We start from the raw sequence: 23,034 nt of genomic DNA on the forward strand, positions 1-23,034 counted from the left end.
GGTGCTAACAGGGGCTCTGAGGAACAGGGTAAAGGAGGGGTTATAGACCTTGATAATACTACTTATCAGTGCTGAGAAGAACTCTGGTCTATGCATTGCATATTCATAATAATATACCTTTTTCTAAATCACAAATTGTAGTTGACCCCACACTATACTGCAAGGGATATGGCCAGGGTCAGAGAAGCAAGAGATACATTAACTCCATTTTAAAACCTTGAATAAAGATTAGATTTCTTTAAATGGCAATGGGCAATACACAGCAATTTACCCCACTTAACTGCATGGAAATAATTGCAACTCCAAGACAGAAGAAATAATGGTATGATGGTTTATTCAGTTTTTAAAAATTTCTTAATTTGCTTTTTAAAATGCAAGGGAAAGAAGGATGTAAGGCAGCAAAAAAAAAAAAAAAAGCCTACAAACCATTAACAAGCTACCTTTATTAGTAGGACACACTAGAAGTTATCAGTGCCTTTATGACCAACATTATTTTATATATCAGAGCTTGACCATTATTAGCTTTGGGGTCCACAAATCTGGGCCTTGCAGCCAAGACCTGTTACTACCAACCTACTGATTCACCTATCTACTCATGAAATGATTTCCAACAGAAATTTCACTCTTTGTTAATTACATGTCACAAAGAAGAGTGCTTCACCCATATTTGGCTTTGGACAAGATAAAAACCTTTATTTACAAATGTTCCATTCCTTTAAAAATATATACAGAGAAAAGAATTTCAATTAAAATATGATAAAATCATAGGAAACAAAGCCAAATTCTGATAAAAACCAAGAAGAAATTGGTGACCCCCAGAAAATCAAAACCAGTCATAACTGGATCAGGGCAAACAGTTTGAAGGAGAACAGCCACACTACATTTTCCTCAAACCCTTTACCCAACGGTTTGTACCATAAGTTAATAGCTAGTTCAGAAATTACAAGTTCTCTAGTCTTATTTCTACCCACCTCACAGAATGGTGAAGTCACTTTTTTAATAAATATAATACCAGAATAAGGGATGGTCTTCACTAAAAGAATAGAGCAGGAAAATCACTTGCTCAAAGTGGCTGAGAATTCTTTTAGGAATGCCAGAATTTACCCTGAGAAGCATTGTTGAAATACATGCACATTTTATTATAAGCTGTTAACCTCAACTCAAAACAAAACTATATCCCTTTCTACGTGCAGGGAGCGTCCTGTTCCTTGGGAGGCAGTCAGCTACCACAGCCCCGCAGTCCACAGGCTGTGCCGAGGGCCTTGCTCCCTCTTGTTTAGTTCAGAGACACCTGCTTTCCCATTAGGCATGAATGTGAAACGTGACCGTGGTGACATGGCCTTGGGAATATAACCGAGAAGAGAAATGGCTGCCCATGATTGTACCTGGCACCACCACTAATACGAGGCTTACTAGCTTTAGGATCTTGGCAGTGAATGCTAAATTATGAGTAGCTTTTGAAATCTTTGGGCATTCAAGTTGGTTAATCTCCCCATTTGTAAGAGGAAGATGGACGCAGTCAATATCTATTTCTGGAAGCTATAAGTCAGAAGGAGGGTTGGTGTGAAGGGAGTTCTTATGGGGAAGACTTCCCACAGGTGAAGCTGGAAGACTTTGCACTTTTTCCTCCCACCAGGCGTTTGGTGCTTCTTGGTCCTGTGGGGGTCCCAGAGACCCCAGGGTCACCATGTTCTTCCTGGGGGGAACAGGCCTGCTGAGCTTCTCTCAGTTCCCTGGCAATTAAAAGGGGAAAAAACATATTACTTGATCCTATATTAAAGAGAATATTTATGATCAAAACCAACATATAGATTTTTCTTTTTATTTCAGTATTTATAGAAGCAAGCCTGAGCTATACACGGAAGAGAAATTTAGCTCCTGTGATTATCTTTAAAAATAGCTGGTACACACATGCCACGACACGTGGCAGATTAGGTTTCTTAAATCCTACTGATTGGGGTATAAAGGATGTTTAAAATTTTTAAAAATAAAAACCAGATAAAGACACCACTAAAAAGGACTATAAGCCAGTATCTCTAACATAGAGGCAAAAATTCCCAGTTAAATACTAGCAAAACAAATTCAACAATACATTAAAAAAATCATTCACCACAATCAAGTGAGATTTATTCCTGGGTTGTGAGGGTGGTTCAGTATTTGCAAATCAATCAATGAGATATATCACATCAGTAAGAGAAAGGATAAGTACCATATGATCCTTTCAGTAAATGCAGAAAAAGCACTTGACAAAGTACAACATCGATTCATGATAAAAACCCTCAACAAAGTTTAAAGGCAACATATCTCAACATAATAAAGGCCATCAGTGAAAAACCACCGTTAACATCATCTTTAATGGGAAAAAACTGAAAGCTCTCCCCCTAAGATCAGAAACAAAACAAGGATGTCCACTCTCACCATCTTTATTTAACATAGTACAAGAAGTCCTAGCCACAGCAATCAGACAACAAAAAGAAATAAAAGGATCCATATCAGTAAGGAAGAAGTAAAATTTGTACTATTTGCATATGACATGATACCATGACACTCTATATTGAAAACCTGAAGGATGCCACCAAAAACAAAACAAAAACAAAAACAAAAAACACGCCAGAACTGATAAAGTCAGTAAAGTCACAGGATACAAAATCAATATGCAGAAATTTGTTGCATTTCTATACACCAACAATGAAGCAACAGAAAGAGAAATCAAGGAATTGATCCCATTTACAATTGCATCAAAAACCATAAGATACGTAGGAATAAACCTAACCAAAGAGGTGAAAGATCTTTACTCTGAAAACTATAAAACACTGATGAAAGAAATTGAAGACAACACAAAGAAATGGAAACACATTCCATGCCCATGGATTGGAAGAACAAATACTGTTAAATATTTCACATTTTTCACATTTTTTCATTTTTCACAGAACTATAATAGAGAATCCTAAGATTTGTATGGAACCACAGAAGACCCCAAATAGCCAAAGCAAAAGAAAAGAAAATCTGGAGGCATCACAATTCCAGATTTCAAGTTATATCACAAAACTATAGTAATTAAAACAGTATGATACCGGCATAAAAATAGACACACAAGTCAATGGAACAGAATGGAAAATCCAGAAATAAGCCCAAAATTATATGGTCAGTTAATCTTCAACAAAGCAGGAGAGAATATCCAATGGGAAAAAGACAGTCTCTTCAACAAATGGTAATGGGAAAACTGGACAGAACATTCAAAAGAATGAAACTGGACCACCTATTACACCATACACAAAAATAAATTTGAAATGGATTAAGGACCTAAATTTGAGACCTGAAACCATAACAATCCTAGAAGAGAACACAGGCAGTAACTTCTTTGACATCAACCATAGCAACTTCTTGCTAGATAGGTCTCCTGGGGCAACAGAAACAAAAGCAAAAATAAACTATTGGGACTTCATCAAAATAAAAAGCATCTGCACAATGAAGGAAATGATCAACAAAACTGAAAGGCAACCTACTGAATAGGAGAAGGTATTTGCAAATTACATATCTGATAAAGGATTTATATATTTCAAAAATATATAAAGAATAGGAGTCAACACCCCAAAAACAAATATTCCATTTAAAAATGGGCAGAAGATGTGAACAGACATTTCTCCAAAGAAGACATCCAGATGGCCAACAGACTAATGAAAACATGCTCATCATCACTTATCAGGGAAATGCAAATCAAACCTACAATGAGACATCACCTCACACCAGTCAGAATGGCTAAAATCAAAAATACAGGAAATAAATGTTGGTGAGGGTGTGGAGAAAAAGGAACTTTCCTGCACTGTTGGTGGGAATGCAAATTGGTGCAGCCACTCTAAAATACAGTATGGAGGTTCCTCAAAAACTTAAGAATAGAACTACCTTATGACTCAGCAATTGCATTACTAGGTATTTACCCAAAGAATACAAGAACACCAATTGAAAGGGGTACATGCCCCCTATATTTATAGCAGCACTATCTACAATAGCCAAATTATGGGAGCAGTCCAAGTATCCATTGATAAATGAATGAATAAAGAAGATGTGGTATATATATATATATTGGAATATTATTCAACCATAAAAAGGAATAAAATCTTGCCATTTGCGACAATATGGATGGAGCTAGATGGTATAATGCTAAGTGAAATAAGTCAGTCAGAGAAAGATAAATACCATATGATTTCACTCATGTGAAATTTAAGATACATAACAAAGCAGCAAAGGGAAAAAATAAGAGAGAAACAAACCGAGAAACAGACTGTTAATTATAGAGAACTGATGGTTATCAGGTGGTAGGGGAATGGGTCAAAAAGATGATGGGGGTTAAATAGTACACTTGTCTCAATGAGCACAGGGTGATGTATGGAAATGTTAAATTACTTATATTGTACACCTGAAACTAATATCTGACACTGTTAACTAACGAATTAAAACAAAACATTTTAAAAGGAAAGAAAGAAAGAAAGAAAACATGAAAAAAATTTTAAATAAGGAAACAACCCTACTGGCTATCTATGAAAACTGCAGGGGTCTGTGAAGCACAACGCATGGATCGAATCTGGCCCACCACCTGTTCGTTGGAACTCAGCCATACCCATTTGTTTATGTATTGTCTGTGGCTGCTTTCACATTACTACAACAGAGCTGAGTCACTGCAGCAAAGATAGTATGCCCCACAAAGCATAAAATATTTACTTTCTAGCTCCTTCCAGAAAAGTTTCCAATCCTTGGTCTAGATAATTTCAAGAAGGCATCTGTCCCATCTCTGTGGTAGGCCCCCATTACTGTGATGTCTAACGACAGTCACCTGTGCCTCCATAGCTGGTTTCCACAGAAGGTGCACACTACACTTATATACATAATACAAACATATATGTGAATATGTATATGTATATATAAGAATATAAGTATTTTTATTTTGTTTATTAGCTAGGAAAATGGAATCCAAAACTAGAGCAAAAAAATATCAAGTTGCTTATTCGGAAGAATCCCTGACTAAAGGCTTGGTGTCTCCACAACATTGCCAAAAAATCACTTGGGGGACTTTTAAAGTTTATCATTTCAAGATGGATTGTATATCCAAAAGAAGTTGGGTTTCTAAGTTTATTTCAAACAAGGACCATTTTTCATCTTTTATATTTCCAGCAGTGCATAGGGTATGCAATGATCACTTAAAAATGCCTTCAGAACTGTGCTCAAACATCAGTGCCTGACCTTTATACTAACCCCATCCTATCTAATTAATGAATTCCCATTCGTTTAATGAAAGAATAGATTAATGAATGCATGCGTGAATATAAGCTTACGTGAATATGTGATCAGACTGCTTCCTTTGGATTGGAGAAATACTTCTTAACATGTACCAAGACAATGTGTCTGCCTGCCCTTGAAATGTAATGGATTTGTTAAATGGGTCTCTTCCGACCTTAACTACAGGTATCTTCACTGGGTGATCATTCACCAGTTACTTTGAACCCCTATTGTCATGCAGAATCCCACTAAGAGTTCTTTGCTGGCTGTATTTCCTTGTATTCCTCACTTTGCTTCCTTTGCATTAATGGGAATTTTCTCTCTCAAGGAGTCTAATCAGAGTCTCCCTCATGCTGCTCATATCTTTGTGAAGAGGGGCCTATGTATTTTAATGTTGGGTTCCACTTGAGTCCAGAGAAGACACAGCAGAGCAGTCATATCACTGTACATAGTACACAAAGAGATTCTTTCTAAACTCCAGCATCCAAAATCTACCTTTCCAGAGGTGCCCATGCAAGTCTCGATCTCAAGGTTGTGAGTTCAAGTCCACATTGGGCCTAGGGCTTACTCAAAAAAACCTCTACCTTTCCAGTGTGGCTGTCTTGAACTTTTCCAAGTTAAGCTGATGCTGGAGCTCTTCTGCTTTCCCAAGGGAGGGCCGGAGAACTCGACTTCTGGCCAGAGCTGCTGCAGAAGGTCTCTCCCTTGGGTCAGGGTGGATCATGTTCTGTTGGTGTTAGACCAAAAGGAAGGAAATAGAAGCTTCTTCACTGCTGAGAGAATCTCCCTACCCAAGCCAGCTGCGCCCAACCTCTGCTAGGGAGTTTTGTGAAACTGCTTTTAACTTTGCGGGGGAAGAAATAAGTGAGAACTTAGCTCCACCAAAGATGGGAGCATCTTCTCTACACTCTGCATCAGTCATCCACACCTTTGGCCTGCCTTTAAGTATCCTATTTTGGAGCTGGTTGGGTGATTAACCAATCTAATGCCTTAATTTTAAATGGGAAGACACTGAGGTCCTGAGATAAAAAGTGGCTTGTTCAAGTTATTGATGGGACCAAGACTAAAACCGAGGTCACCCAACTCCTAGTTCAGTTTGCTTTCTACCACAACATGCTCCTTTTCACTTAAAACTAAGGCTACCCCACCATGGCCATATTCCTACAGCATTCATCTTCAGGTAGAGGGTGTCTGTAACCTAAAATGGCTTGAATACAGTAGAAAATAGCTAATTGTTTACAGCAATTAGCAATGTTGTATAATGGAGAAAACACTGAACCTTCCATTTGGGAACCAATGTTCAGAGGCAGCTCCACCATTTACTAAGTAGCCTTGAGCAAGTCACTTAACTTTGCTGAAACTCACTTCCCCTTTTTTGATATTTGGGAGAACAACATTCACCTACTGGAGTATTGTGAGAATTACATGAATTAACATACATGTATTATTAGCACACTGGGCCAGCACTGAAGTACTCAGTATGTATCAACTAAGTCTAAGAGCAATTCACACATAGAAATAGATGATTAGGCTTGCACTAAAGTCCACTGTGAGCAAGGTTTGCCTATTCGGAAGAAGACAAGTCTGTAACTAAATTTCAAGTTTTCAGGTGAACTATGAAACTCACATTTAATTGCCAAGAGTAGAGGTCTCTAAAGCTGTTTTAGGAATTCTAACCAATCCTGTTCTTTAAGCCATGAAGTCTCATGTATACAATTTTTTTTTTCTTAGTATAATTCTAAACTTCTCAACAGTGTATTTTTTGGTACCTCTGTTTCAACATAACAGCTTCCTTTCCTTGTCCCTCCACATACTCAGATACCATGGAGTTCAAGTAACACATAAATTCCTGAACTGACATTATGCCTTTTTCTAATAGTGCATGTGATTGGTGGTGGTGCCCGTTATTCATCAATAAAGTAGCTTATGTTTTCTTCTATACACTCAAAATTCAAAATTTTTTTGTAGTCTCACCACTTCAATGACAACAGTTAAAACCCTAAAATAAGAGCAAAAAGGCCTAAGTTTGATTTTAGAGTGAATCAATTATCAAAGATGAGAATACAAGTCCAGGAACTGCTCTGAGCCTTGGTTTCCTGAATTTCCCACCTTAACAGGGTTGTTGGGAAGGGCAGAGAAAAAAAAAAATGTAACAGGATTTTAAACTGGAGTATAAAAGGCTTTATGATATCCTCTAAGTTTTCTTGAGAAACTTTCGGTCTGTCCTATCTATGTCTTTCCTGGTCTTCGGGATCATGATTCCTTTTTTCCTCTGTCAGTGGCACTACCAGCATCTGCTTTCCTCTTTCCCCACCTCCTGGCCATTACATTTTTTAAAAATAGACATTTCTATCTTCTCTTGATCTCATAAGAGATACCACCTTGAGTAGAATGCAAAATTCTTCTGAGAGTTCCTGAGGAAGGTCTGGAAGGTTACCCTCACGGATATGATGCCACATGGCACCATTGCTGGGTAACGACTCTGCTCCGGCAGCCACTGCAATTGTTAATCCCAAGGCAAATATGTCTGCCTTGGGAAGGTGCCGATAATCCTTCAAAACAGAAGACGGGAAAGCCAGTTAGTTTGCTAAGTGAATTGAGTCTAGATCAGGACAACGGGTGAGAGATTACTGAGTACGTAGGAGCTTAAACAGACACAATGGGCAAGGTCACATCTGCTGTGGCTAGTGGTTTATTTCTAGAGAAGACAAAGGATACGGTGCAAATCCACCTGATTCACACTGCTGTGCCCTGAAGAGTTTAAGGCAGAATCTTAGCGTCATTTTGTTCTGTCAGGCTCAAAGAGACTCCAAGCATAGATTAACTGGTCGCAGATATGATCATCCTGGAAGGAGTTAAATCCTTCCTAGCCCTGACTCTGCAGACATCCTGGAAGGTAGACAATAACCAAAGCTCATTTCACCAGAGCTGGTGGTGCTATCAAAAGGATGATAGCCTGATAAAGATGGGTTGAACCAATAAAGGCTTCCTTTCTACTAGGGAATTCATGAGTTTAGGAAGTCTAAGAAAGACTAGAAACAGTAAAGGAACTTTATAAAGAACAGTAAAACCAGTGATTAATCCATGATTGAACCAGCTTTGCTCGTGCTTTTTTTTTTTTTTTTTAAGTTTCTTTCTTATCCTCAGTCTCAATTCTGAATAGGAAAAGAGATAATGTAAAGTTTAATTATAAATATATACTTTTCATTTCTTGTTCTGTGAACCTTCATTTGAGAGTCAAAGGATTCAGTGAATTATAAAATGCCCTCTGCTTGCCTGATCTTTACCTCGTGTAAAATCTCATTAGCCAGGAAGCGACTATCTCCCTCCTCTACCTTTGGTTCGTTTATTGATGTCACATGACCCAAGTCACCTGAAAAAAAGAAAAGAAGAAGAAGAAAAAGAAACAGAGCCCTTTACAAGCATGTCTTTAAAACTGGAATAAATGGGATTCATCAGTATAAATTTTATAGGATGATAATATACAGGTCAGGATTTAAGGCAGACTCACCAATTTTATATATCACATTGGCAGAGAGAAACCAATCAGCTTCGTTTTCAATCTCTTCTGGGGCTACAGGAGAGTCACTTTGCATCTTATGACAAATGAAGATGTTACCTAAATAAATACAGAATGAACGTAAGTAATGACTCCTAAGCTTTTTTACCCCCAAAGAGTCTTTTCTGTATTTGACATTTTGGCCACCCTCCTTTCCTCCTCTTCTGAGTTCGTGTAACAAGACTACCAAGGTTTCTTATCTTCCATGGAATCTCTGAACAACTCAGTGGTTAAGAATACCTATTTTAAGTGAAACCGACCTCAGACACACCCCATCCTCTGAAGAGGCTGGTGGCTTCAAAACAAAGAAAGAAGCCCCTGAAGATGGTAACATTTCTCTGAGTTTCACATTATTGAGTGTCAAAACCATTGATTTCTGTTCACTTTAGTCGGTGCTGAATTAGAAAGAGTATATACAACAGTAGTCGAACACATTCAGGATGTAGCCAATATTTTCATACTTTGGCTTTACTACCTGGGAAAAAGTCTTTTCTCTGTCCCCTGGCCCTGGACGGGGGGAGTGGATAAAGCTGGGAAACACATGAAAGAAAGAAATTTTGCCAGCAAACAGCATCTTCAACACTTAGTAGGTGCACAGACAACAATTCTGACACAGTGGGGAAAGAACTAAATCTGGCCAAAGGAGCAGAGGGGAGCCATACTGACTAGGTTTGATGTCCAGATGCACCATGCCAGAGTTGTGGATGTACTTAAGCCCAAGGGAAATCTGCAGAAGGATGTCCTTGAGTTTCGGCTCTTGGAAATGATCGCCAGACTTTGTGTTTTCAGATATAGCAGCCTGCAAACTCCCACCTAGGAAAGAACAACAGAGAGCAGCCCCACAGAATGGAGAAAAGGTATGAATCTTAATAGATGGAAGCATAGTAAACATTCAGTAAATTCCTCATGAATGAGTTCAGTCCAACAAATCTAGATTATTGTCTAGATAACAGTAATATCTGCCCCCCTGTCTATACCACAGACATATTGGAAAGAATTACAGGACTTTGAAAGAAAAAAATAAAGTGTCGTAGCCCAGGTATCCAATATGTGGTGACATTGCCTTGAGTATGCCCTGCCCCAACTAACATTTTAAAAGTGTTACCTGATTATTAAGCAGAAGGCCAATCAAGCCTGGACAGATGGCTGCTATTAGCATTGATGATTAGTTCAGAGTCCAGCTAGTAATTATAGGCCACTAGTAACTTTAGTGTAATGAGTTTGAAGTTTAACTTCAATATACACCTAAATCCTTTTTGAGCCACAGTATTTGCACATCCACTATAAACTCTTAGTTTATCATTGTTATCAGTAAAAAATAAGGCCTGGACTCATGTGACCCCCCCTCCCCTGCCCCATCTTGGGTGCCCCATCCTAAGGATTTAGAATGCTTCTGAACCCTTTATGTTGTTAATCTGCATTCATTGGCAGCCTCTTCAGTCAAATTGTAGAGTCCTGGGTCTCCCTGGCAGTTAGAACTCCAGCCCTCAAGTATGTGTCAGAACAGGATCTAAGATACTAATGGTTTTTAGGAAATCCATATTTTAAAGTATCCTATGTAGTATTCAGTTTAAAGATTGATCTTTCATGTTAAAATAATTCAGTTAAGAAAGAAGGAGAGTTTCAGCCCTTTCCAGAAACACAAAGAGGGCTAAAGTAAAGGGTGTGTCTTTTTCCTGGGAATCTTCTTAAAAAAAGATTCTATGTTCTATAGATGACCTTAGCTAGAAAGGAAGAGAATGTTGAAGCTTATTAAGACCAAAGCCACCTCAAGTCTGTTTGCAGATGAAGTTGTGAGGTGTGCCAAAGAGAAGGAAGCCTGTATCCAAGGCCCCCATGTCTACTGGAATTCATTTCCCGCTAGACTGGGTGTTCATCCGAGACCCCCATCTTATCCATCCTCACTTTCTCAAGGTCTCGCATGCACTCTGTACATATTCTGGACTGAAGGTCTATCCTGGCAACAGAGGCAAAGGAAAGACAAAGACAAGGAGCCCATAAAAGGTATGCGAAGAAAGAAGCACCCTAGCGGCACTTAGCAACCTTTTAATGTGGTCTTCTAGATTATAAGCAGAGATATTGCCGATTCCTGAAGAGCTACGGGTGTTTAGTAAGGGTAACTAGACCAGTGCCAGCAGCACTTTTAATTACTTAGAAGCCCTGCAGGTAATATTCAGGTTAGCCAAGTAATAAAACAACAGTAAAAGTTACTGGAGAGCATTTATGCAAAGGTATTAGGATATCTTTATTTTGCTACAGCTAAAGCCGATGGTCTCCCTCTTATTGAGGAGCATAATTAACTGTTCTTTGCCAAACAGTATTAAGGAAGTCTGTGTGTATAGACAGAGCAGTACTGAATGAACGATAAACCTCATCCCTCCTAATCTCAGCTATACCGGAGCCTTAACTCCATAACCCAAGATGCCATCTGGAGATAATACTGTAACTGACAGGATTGTGCCCTAGGAGGAAACAGCCAGCTCCTGGACAGCTCTTCTCAAACCATCTTGGTGAGAGGAGTTGCCAAATTCTTTTCTTTAGATAAAATAAAGATATTTCCCCCACTTGGCTGAGGGAAAAAGGAAACTTAAAAAAAACAGATCTATGTTTTTCTGTCTGCTTATGAAACCTGACAGACACTAAAACAAATAGCAAATGCCTTCCAACACTAAAATGTAAACAGCAGACCAACAGGATATTCTGTTCGTACATTTGTATTCTCAAAGTCTTGATTTTATGTTGCTCTCTACAACACAAGCATATTTTCCTGCTGGTAAAGTTATTCCTTGTTTGGTGGGAAAATATAACCAATATATGGTGTTCCACAGATGGTGCAGACTTCTGGGTACCACATCACTGGAACAAGGGGAGCACGCTCTGTAAAACTTCAGTGACAGAAGACGTCACAAGAAAACACTGCCTCTAACGAGAGGTTAATCGTTCCATCCTGAATAGTTTGGAATCTTGGTGGTTGCACAATCGATCTACTGCTGGAAAGCCTTCAGATTTCAGAGGCTGACCCACAGGTGACGGGTAGGGGATCTTGGCAAGGGTGAGGGTGGAAGAAGGAACATTTGATTGGTTTAGAGTTTAGGAGGGACAGTAGGGGAAATCAGTTAACTGCTGGTCTCTACTAGTTATGATGTACATTATCTAAAACATCCAATTTATAATCTGAGTAAACCATAACTCTACATGCTCTAGCCTGACTGCTTTGACAGGCTGGGGGTACAGAGCTAAGGGTGGCAGGCATGAGGAGGAAGAGGTGAGAAAGAGGGAGAGACAGAGGATAGAAGGAGAAAGGAGTAGAAGGAATCAGGCACTAGCTACTCTGCTACCTTACAAATACTTTGGACTTAACTCTCCTTTATTTAGAGCCACAGGGCAGAGTCTCAACATGGATTATCCATAACTACAAACAAGACAAGTATAAGGGTGTGCTTTATTTTCCGTGATCAGTTCACATTTGAAAGCAATGTATGTGAATTACATTTTGATAAATCAGAACTACATTTTAATTGGCAAGGACACAGTGAAGTTAGTGGACCACCATGGCAAACAGACAATGATTCCTCTTCATCTATCACATCTTCTTGAAAATCTGCTGCCTGGAAACATCCAAAAGCCCTCTGTATTCCTCCCACACTTGATTTTGCTGATCTTATTTCCTGTTATAGGGTCACCTTAGTCCCATCAGTCTCCTTATCATCTGCTAGGTCAGACCCATCCCCAATGTCATGCCCTTTGCCTGCTTGCTGTTCCTCTAATAGATGTCTTCTTTGCTCTTCCTTAAACTCTGGTAATCCTTCTGCAAAGTCTCTTTCAAGTCTTACCTCCTTTTTGAGATTTTCTTGGGCTACTCTAGTAACAACTGTTTCTGAGTTCTCAATCTGTATCAGGTTTTGACGGTGTGCTAGCATTTGATGTAGGTTGTTCCGATTCTTCAAAATAAGAAGTATTACTATCTCCTAAGTAGATATTACTATCTCTTTACTCAGTGGGATTGACATCCCAGAGATCACATAACTGGTATGCAGTATAGCTGGGTTTTAGACCCACTCCTGCCTGACTTTAAAGCCCAGGCCCATCCCACCACACTGTGCTGCCTCTTGCTCAAATTCGTCTTCTCTGAATGCTTTTTATCCATAGCTGTACCACCTGGTTTTGCACCAAATGGTCTCATGTGGATTCACTATAAGTGAGCAAGTGGAATAAAGCTCCTCAAAAGACTTTTCTCACTCTCTGGTACAGCTCACCCTAGAACTTAACAGAATGACATGCCTGTAGAAGGTATTCAAATGTTGCAAAGAACTAGAAGAGGACTTGTAACAAGAACCATCACTCCATCTTATTCTTTTTCGAACATTTGAAATCTTTACAATGCCCTAAATCAGGTTACATTTGTTTTGTTTGACTTTCTTGGTTAATTTTTATGACTTGCCATTATCTTTGTTAGTAGTTGAAAGTCATGAAAACAAAACCAATCTTGGGGGATGGGAAGGGCAAGAATAGGGAATCTCAGGTTACAGTAAAGAGGAATTAGGAAGAAAAGTCTCAACATCTCAATCACGAGGAAAGGGTCCATTTTTTATCCTGAAAAGACTATTAGAAAAAGGGATTTTTCCCTTTTTAGAGAAAAAAAAAGTTCACAGTTAAGACTACAAGGAAATCAGGCTCTAAGGAAACAGTAAGAGAAATGCCATTAATTTGCATCATATGTGTGCCATTTTCTGTGTTTCTGGTGTTTCATAGTATTGTTTACTTAACCTACTTGTAAATATAATGATAAAGCTTTGTCAACTGTCCTCAAAAGTCAGGCTGTGCTTACATACTCAGGGCTATCTGGTGGCTACTAAAATTACTCAAAGACTGTGCTATTAGAGAAACTTCAGCGTAGGTGTACATGTTGTGGGGGAGGGGAGCAGGTTTGAGAGGGGTGCCATTATCCAATATTGCCATGGCCAGAATATAGATCACCACTCGTAAAAGGATGGCAAGCTTCTATTTAATTTGGGAGCATTTTCCTATTTTACCACTGAACATTTTGATTAAAAATATCTGAGAATAATAATATGTAAAGATACCGCTAGGTCACCCCCTTAATCACAGTAGAAATAGTTTAGGCCAAAGGACTACATTTTGCGATGTAAGTAGCCCAGAGAAAAAGTTTGACCAGTTATTTGTGTATGTATGGTCCTGAAAGACCTGCGAGAATAATCTGAAGTCACTGCATTTCATTCCCAGCGCTCACCCCATGCCCTTCCTCTGGTGAGAACACTAAGCCTCAAAGGTAACAACAATCCTCAAATTCAGGAATCCACTTGAAAATTAATCAAAAGTTGGCTGTTTAAGTTTACCACCCACTCCCCAAAAATGGTACAGAGTATGACTTGCTTCTCTAAGAATACCTAGCAAATGGTAAGAGGAGGATGATTTACCATTCAAACCACTGGGGTAAAGGTTTCTAAGTATTGAGTAAACTGTGAGGGGATTAGTAGCTTCTGGGTGTCAGCCATACATCAGCTCTGAAAAAAATATGAAATAGTATAAACCTGAAATTCCTTTTCAATGCAACTTCGTGTCTCCTGCTCTCTGCTTCCAAGCCAAACTGTAGTACAGACCTTTTAGGTAGGACTCTGCTACATGTGGCATAAACTACAAGGGGGAGGCAAAGATTTATTTTCCTGGGGACTAAAAGTTCATTTCCCTCTCCACCACTGATAGTCCACATACTTACCGTTGCAGTATTCATTCTGAATGATCATGTGGTCATCTTCTGCCCATGCGGAGTAGTAACGTACCACATGGGGGTGATGCCCAAGCACTGCATGAGCGTAAACTTCATGCAAAGCCAAACTCCTGACAGACAAGCATCAAGAAAAATGAATCAATATACACACAAATGTTTCTCAAAGACAAGATATGAGGCGTTATGTTTTTTCAATGTTTATTTCTTTTTGAGGAAGAGAGAGAGAGCAAGCAGGGAAGGGGCAGAGAGAGAAGGAGACACAGAAGTGGAAGCAGGCTCCATCCAGGCTCTGCATTATCAACACAGAGCCCAACGTGGGGCTTGAACCCACAGACTGTGAGATCATGACCGGAGCCAAAGCCAGACGCTTAACCGATGAGCCACCCAAGTGCTCCATGATATGAGGCATTATTAACAGTGGCAGAACGTTGAGTGCTCATTGCTTGCTTACTATTTTACCTCATTTAATTGTCATGACTACTCAGTAAGATATAGTGGCAAGGATGAAGGCTTTAGAAAGCTCAGTGACTAGCCCAAAGTCAAGCTGGTGATAGTAGACCTAAGACCAGAACCTTGGTCATCCTGGTGCCAAAATCCATGGTGTTTGTTTGTTTGTTTGTTTGTTTGCTTGTTTTCATTGAACATGGCATATGTAAAGAGGAGTCTTGGGTTGCTATTATATCAATGGCAGACATGCTTTGAGTCTTAATTTCACTGTATCACAATTTAAAAAAATATATTGATGGGCTTAACAAGAGGCCCACCATAGACTTGACGAAGGATATTGTGATGGGTCCTCTGTCTTCTCTGTGAAGGCTAGAAAGTCATAATATTGCACTCAGCCAATATGATATAGTCATAGGGACAGTCTTGGGGACTGCCAATATTCATGATTCATTATGGAATAGGAAATCCAACACAAAAAAGTAGCATGTGGTACTAGATGAATTTCAGTATAAAAATGAAGAATTCTAAGGCCCATAATTTCAGATTCAGCAAATTAAGCATTACATCCCCACAGTTCACAAAATACATTGGCTGAATCTGGAAATATTTGTTTTCCTTGTAAAAGGAAGAACTTTTGAACAATTAGTTCTGAGAATGAAATTTAAATTTTTCTTAATTTCTCACTTGTAGTCTTCAAAACATTGATTTCAATAGTCATAATGAATTTAGTAATGAATTCATTGTTAATACAAAGTGGAGATTACCAATGAGTTAACATTAACTTCCTACTTGGCAATATTTCTAATGAATGAAACAGGAAGAAAATCCATAAATCTATTCATTTAAGAAAAAGCAGTAAGACCAGTAGTAAAAGCCTCAAGAACCATGAAAAAACGCAACATGATTGTTCCCAAATGATCATGGTACATTTTAGGAAATAACTTATCTCTGACTTGGAAAATTCAGAAAAGTTATAAATGTGAGACCACATACAATGGAGGGGGTGGCAATGGGTATGTTTTTAATGACATCAGTGCCATTATTTAAAATGTTTTGGGGCACCTGGATGGCTCAGTCAGTTAAGTGTTCAATTCTTGGTTTCAGCTCAGGTCATGATCTCATGAGGCTCTGTGCTGGCAGCCTGGAGCCTGCTTGGGATTCTCTCTCTACCCCCTCTCATCCCCTCCCCAATTCATGCTGTCTCTGTCTATAAATAAACAAACAAACAAACAAAATGAAATGTTTTAACAAGAAACAACTTTCCAAATCCAAGTTTATACTTCTAGTACATTTCAAAGGTACTTACTCATTTGATGATCCTGCAAAAGGTTTCATGGAACGTTTTATTGCATAAACACATCCATCCAGCCTCTTAATACACTTGTACACTGTACCAAATTCACCAACTCCAATTTTTTCTACCTCCAAGAATTCTTTCTCGTAGCGGGAAGCCATGTTGGTTTCTCGTAGAACACATCTCTGAAATATTTTATTAAAAAATTAGGGGCGCCTGGGTGGCGCAGTCGGTTAAGCATCCGACTTCAGCCAGGTCACGATCTCGCGGTACGTGAGTTCGAGCCCCGCATCAGGCTCTGGGCTGATGGCTCGGAGCCTGGAGCCTGTTTCCGATTCTGTGTCTCCCTCTCTCTCTGCCCCTCTCCCGTTCATGCTCTGTCTCTCTCTGTCCCAAAAATAAATAAAAAACGTTGAAAAAAAAATTAAAATAATTCTAACATATTACGAGCAATAAATTTAAGGCATATTCCTAAATTTCTCTAAGTTTTCAAAAAGGCTTTCAAAGCAAATCTATTGGATTTTGTCTCTGTGTATTTTTTTTTAATTTGTTTATTTTTGAGAGGCAGAGCTCAAGCACGGGAGGGACAGAGAGAGGAGGAGACATAGAATCTGAAGCAGGCTCCAGGCTCTGAGCAAGCGGTCAGCACAGAGCCTGCATCACAGGGTTCGAACTCACAAACTGTGAGATCATGACCTGAGTTGAAGTCGGATGCTCAACCGACTGAGCCACCCAAGTACCTCTCTGTGTCAGTATTCATAGTAGCAAGAACCTCCCAATTGCCGACTACCTTCTTTGTACTCTTTATAACCATCTATACAACTCTGTACTTGCATTGTTTAATGTTTTTTAAATTTCTTTGGGGGTTTTTTAATTTTTATTTTATTTTTTAATTTACATCCAAGTTAGTCAGCATATAGTACAATAATGATTTCAGGAGTAGATTCCAGTGATTCATCCCCTATATGTAACACCCAGTGCTCATCCCATCAAGTGTCCTCCTTAATGCCCCTTGCCCATTTAGCCCATCTCTTCACCTGCAACCACTACAGCAACCCTCAGTTTGCTCTCTGTATTTAAGAGTCTCTTATATTTTGTCCCCCTCCCTGTTTTTATATTATTTTTGCTTCCCTTCCCTTATGTTCATCTGTTTTGTATCTTAAATTCCACCTGTGAGTGATGTACTGGCATCTTTTAATAGGTTAGGTATTTTTCTAGGTTATTTCTGTTGTCTGGAATATTCTTCTTCTCATTATGTTTTTAGAGGGGACACACCTGCTCACAGAAGAGCTACTGTCCTCAGCTGAGAGAATGGCTGGGATCTGGGTGGAACATGTTAAGGGGTGGGGGGGGGGTGGGAAGGACACCACCCTCTGACTCCTTTCTACTTGTCTCGCACTCTGGCTGCTAATACTTTCATCTCAAGTTGAGTAAACTTATTTGTGTTCAATTTGCCTCCTCAAAAATCTTAGTCTGGAGAACAAAATTATCAGATCGATTACCTCAGTTTATAAGCTCAGGTATAGCTCAGGTATAGCTTAGGATCTCAGCTTCCTGGCTCACTCGCACTGTCACCCGTTGCCCAGCTAGTAAGTAACCCTAGACACATCACTGAACTCCTTTATTAGGTTCCTCATCTAAAGTAAAGTGAGGATGATAGCAACTACTCTTCCGGGTTCTTTTTAAGTATCACATGAGAAGACGTGTGCATGTGTGCCTGTGTGTGTAACTTAGTTCAAGGCCAAGCACACAGTAAATTCTCAGTAAATGATAGCTGAGATGACAGAAAATCTCCACAAATTTATATGAATCTCAATCTGAACTGATTTATCTCCATGAAGTCCTCATTTTTCAATGTCCCCATTAGCAAGAACTTTTTCATCTAGCTTTGAGTTTAAACCATCTTGACTCCGACTACCTCTTCATTTCAACAAACAATGCCAATCAGTCTCCATTAGCAAGATCTAGAATTTTCATTGCTTTTGGTCAATCTCAAGTTCTCTTTTCTCCATACCTGGAGTTTCTACAGCTACCAGCCCTCTCTCCATCTCTTCAAATGGTAACAAATTTTGTAATCAAAAATAGTAATCGTTGGGGCGCCTGGGTGGCCCAGTCGGTTGAGCGTCCGACTTCAGCTCAGGTCATGATCTCACGGTCCATAGGTTCGAGCCCCACGTCAGGCTCTGTGCTGACAGCTCAGAAGCCTGGAGCCTGCTTCGGGTTCTGTGTCTCCCTCTCTCTCTGCCCCTCCCCCACTCACATTCTATCTCTGTCTCTCAAAAATGAATAAGCATTAAAAAAAAATTTTTTAAACAGTAATCGTTTTTGCAAAATGATACCATAGAATCAGACACACCTAATTATCTCCCGCAAGGAAGCCAAACTTCTGGTCAGAGGCTTCAAGGCCTTCTACCAATTGCTCACCCACTATACCTTCCCAGCCCCATCTCAGACACCAAATAAGCCAGCTTACCATCCACATCAGTCCCCAACCTCAAGCCCTCCCCCTCTTGTATACTGAATATTGAACATAGGCACGTTTTCATATTGTAAACATCTTAATGGCAATTTAAAATTCCACTTTAAAATATAATTTATTTGGCCATATTTTTATTGGACATTTAGGAGGGTGTGGTTTTTTGCTTTTTGGGTTTTTTTTTTTTTTTTGGCTATTACAGTTAAGGCTGCGGTACACATCTCTGCTGATAACATTTATAGTATTATTTTCTTAGGCTAGGTTATAAAATGAGGGATGCTACATCAAAAGTTGTAAACACTATTTAAAAATCAATAGGTACAGACACATTTAAGAGCTAAAATTTTACATTTAAACTTCCAGCTTTATGCCATTTTTCTCTGTCCTGTTTTTCCATTTTGGGGGGCCTTAAATATCTTGAATTTTCCCTTCACTTCTGTACCTCCATGAATATATAACTTTTCCCGAAATCAAAGATAGAAGCAGTAGCCATTAATTTAAAAACACTCCAAGGTAATGATTCAGCAATATGCAGGTCAGACACTGTCTGATAAAGTAAGAACTAAGCAAAGAATGTAGACCCTGATGAAGAGTCCAGATAAATTCAGTTGCAAGGCACATTTGTAAATCTATGAAGTTAGGGGTTGGGGGGGGGGAGAGAGAGAGAGAGAGAGAGAGAGAGAGAGAGAGATATGATAGGACGAAGTGACCGAGTCATGACAGCTGGAGCAGAGAACTGTGCTCACCTTGGCAGGCAGCCCTGGTTCTACATCGCTTTCCCCTGGACCAGCTTCCCCACTTAAAAAAAGAATAACAAAAAGAAATGATATCGATGTAGGATTAGCAGTATAGAGCTTGATACTATACTAGGTTCTGGGGCTCTAAGAGTAAATAAAACCATTCCTTTTCCCCTTCAGTTTTTATTTGGGGACAGGGATAAATAGAAAATTTCAATGTAAGACACTAGGAAAGAATAAGAACAAGATATCAAGGGATACTATAGGCAGCACCCAAATCATGATGTCACGAATAAAAGTCTTTCCCAAAAGAGAATGAGTTTCCAAGCTAAGTTTCCAAGAATGAGTAGGAATCAGCTAAGGGGCAGGAGTGGGGTTCTAGGCAAACAGAGCAGTGCTGAAGAGTGGAGGGGAGAGTGCACAGAACATGTGACACTAAGCACTCTTCCCTGCCTCACTTCCCCTCCAACACCCACCTCCCCTGAACCTGGCCTTGCACTAGGTTCGCAGGCAGACCATCGGTGTAGCAGAATAAGCTCTCACACTGGCTAAGAGATTTTCAGTGACTTTGCAAATCAGCTGAAGTCTCTGACAGACCCTCTCTTTGGCCTGAGCACTTGCATTCAGGATCTCTAAGCAAGATTTCACTTACATCATCCAGCTCTAGATTTTTCTTCTGCAGAAGTACAGAGTAGAAATGGCAAATGGAGGATGACATTACACTCATGGAAACAAACTGATGCTGGACCTTTGTGACTTAAGTTTAATATTACATTCTAATACTTCATAAAATAACAACACCACAATAAAGAAGGGAGAAAAGTACTTTCACAGAAGCACTGAGAGATGTTACTCGAGTATCCCCACTTTCATTGCAGGAAATTCAAATTAATGGTGTTTTCTGGCTAGCTGCAGTGAGAGGTGAGTCCATTAACTCTGATGGTTTGTAAAGAATCCTCAAGAGCTAAAACCAATTCTGGGTAACAAAAGTGGGCCTGTGTACTTGTGCTAAAGTTCCATTTACTTAAGATCCAGGAGATAGTACAGAGACAACCTATTCTGGCCACAAAGCTGGTTAATACAGAGTCACTGATTCCAAAAGAAATATCTCAACCTAACATTAAATGCTCTGCGTACTTCACATGGTTAGCTGTGCATTTATTTAGCTGAGTACATATGAACACAAATGACTGACCCATTTTAGAGGCACTTCCATTCTGTAAAAAGGAAGCCTTGAAGAGACATGGTCAAGAAATGTCCCTGAGTAATCTGCACAATCCTCATCTGGACAATTTCTACCATTCAGCGGCTTTGTGGAGCATGCAATTTGGCTTTCCATTCTTAGCACCTCCAAAAGCAACACTATCTTTTTTCTCAGTAGCCGATCTGCCGTCACCTGTGGAAACGTTCAAATCCTTGCTCTATAGCCCCGAGTCACACAAGCTAGACTTGAAGCAGTAGTAAAGGGTGAGCTACACCTTAAAGGGTGAGCTACACCTTCCCCGGGGCTAGCCTTCTGTTAACCAGAGGAGACCTCCTAAATGCAATTCTGTAGCTCACTCAACTTGGCTAATGGAAGTCAGCGGTCTATGGCTTACTCTGCCCTATTCTTTTATAGAGAAGGCCCCTCACAGTACACTTCAGAATGGGGATATGCTGGAATCTCTGTGCCAAAAGCAGGTCACAAACCCACATTAACATTTGGGAAGGAGGGGATGTGTGAACTGCATTCAAATAGAGTTCTTGTTCGTAATCTTACTTTTACACTGTTCCTTCTACTTGACCATAGTAAGATCAGTTCTCAAAAGTTAGAGGCAACAGTACACTTACAGATCTCTTCGGGCTTTCCTCTTGCCATTGGATTGAAGGAATTGTTTTCTATAGGACTCTGGCGTAAAGGGATTAATATTGACCAGAGCCGATGAGGTTATCTCATCCACAAGGGGAACAGGTGTGAGCCTCAAGTGCCTAGAGCCTCGGGAGGGGAGCTTCTCTGTTGAAGAAATCACTGACTGGCTCAGCAGACACTGAATGAGGATGACAAAAAGGGAAGACAGAAGGAGTTTAGTAAAAAAAAAAAAAAAAAAAAAAAAAAAAAAATCCATTATCAGCTAGTTAATATTTGAACCAAAGAATGTTATTGCTGAAAAGGAATTAGAGGTTATCTGGTTCAGTGCAAACTAGCTGCATTGTAACTGGTCCTGTTATGAAAAATAAAGATTCCTGGTCTTCCTCTAGATATTCCAACTCAAGGAATCAACACAGGAGTCTGTACTTTTGTTAAGCTCCACTGCCTTCCCCTGGGCAATTCTGATGACCAGAAAAATACCAGCTCTACTTCTACCACTAACTTTTTAAAGACGATAGGCTGAAGCTTAGACAAACAAAAAGGACTCTAAAAGACCTGGTCCTTATGTTCTCAATGTATGCTTTAACTCCCCCTCAATCATTCATCCAAACATTTGTTTGGTGCCTACTAATTAGTGGATACTGGGCTAGATGCTGAGGCATACATAGGTGAATTCCATCTCTTAAGGAATGCACAGTCTGTTAGTCAACAGCCCATCAGTCTTGCAGAAGTATTCACTTTGTACAGGAAGGATTTCATAGACTATCTAATCACGGGAGAAGTTTCCAGTTCCACTTATAATACAACACCAAAGGAGAAAATTTCCATAAAATGGGGTAAAGAAATTGAAAAATAATCGGCTGAGCTTTGTAGTGGCTATAGCCAACATACCAATAAGTAGGAAAATGTGCTGTACTTCCCACTCCAAGTGGGGTACAGTAAGAGAACATCAGGCCTACAAACTTACCAGAACTAAACAAAAGGACAGAGGTGACAGGCCAAAGACAAAGAATTCTGAGGAGACAGCAGAATGCCATTATGACCTAAGTCAGGGTCCAGAGGAATAGTTGTGTTATGGGCATAGCAGTAGACACAGGGCCATGATATAACCTCATAATCATTTACTGTGGGGCTCTTTCTAAAAGAGTGCCACTATTTGACACGCTCTGTCCATGGCTTTCAGAGTAGAAGCAGAAGCTAGACTATAACATGATTCACTCTATAAAAATGTAATTCAAGAATGTAAGGATACAAAGAATGAATATTGAAATTAGAAATCCAAAATGATAAAAGCAGAAATGAAGGAAAATACAGAGTACACCCAGTAACCTAACCATTTTTTTTTTTTTTTTATGAAGAAAAAGGCCTTGCTGGAGTCAAGTTTTTACAAGGGTTTTACAGGTCTTAGAGTTTATAGGATGAACAATCCCGGGGCTATTGTCAGACAAAGCTATCAATGATAAACTCACAATTTTCCTGTAAGTGTATTACAGGACTGAGTACTTGCTCAAAGTACAACTGTACTATATAATATTTCTCAATTGTCTGTGACTCAGGCAATGAACATAGAATTACAGTAAATCAGTCCCTGAGAAACAGTTTTTTGTGATACTGATGATTATATGGAAAGTAAAACGTATCTATCACAT

General features: G+C 39.4%; 1 protein-coding gene across 2 annotated transcripts in view; it reads right to left on the reverse strand.

Moving 5' to 3' along the window:
* Positions 1–401: 401 nt before the first annotated feature.
* The window catches only part of WEE2 (WEE2 oocyte meiosis inhibiting kinase), a 41,406-nt gene continuing 18,773 nt past the window's right edge, over positions 402–23,034 (reverse strand). The window contains exons 3-12 of one of the 2 annotated variants that reach the window (XM_040471766.1): positions 21,367–21,563; positions 19,546–19,597; positions 16,336–16,508; positions 14,571–14,692; positions 9,500–9,646; positions 8,786–8,893; positions 8,562–8,647; positions 7,656–7,826; positions 5,859–6,001; positions 402–1,733 (exon numbers count right to left, since the gene is read on the reverse strand). In XM_040471766.1, coding sequence (XP_040327700.1) covers positions 1,577–1,733; positions 5,859–6,001; positions 7,656–7,826; positions 8,562–8,647; positions 8,786–8,893; positions 9,500–9,646; positions 14,571–14,692; positions 16,336–16,508; positions 19,546–19,597; positions 21,367–21,563 — 1,356 coding nt within the window. In that variant the 3' untranslated portion in view covers positions 402–1,576. The remainder of the gene's footprint in view (positions 1,734–5,858; positions 6,002–7,655; positions 7,827–8,561; positions 8,648–8,785; positions 8,894–9,499; positions 9,647–14,570; positions 14,693–16,335; positions 16,509–19,545; positions 19,598–21,366; positions 21,564–23,034) is intronic. The other variant, XM_040471767.1, reaches the window with a different exon arrangement.

Source organism: Herpailurus yagouaroundi, unplaced genomic scaffold (genome assembly GCF_014898765.1).
Source record: "Herpailurus yagouaroundi ecotype Mexico unplaced genomic scaffold, PumYag 100, whole genome shotgun sequence".
Taxonomy (NCBI): Eukaryota; Metazoa; Chordata; class Mammalia; order Carnivora; family Felidae; genus Herpailurus; species Herpailurus yagouaroundi.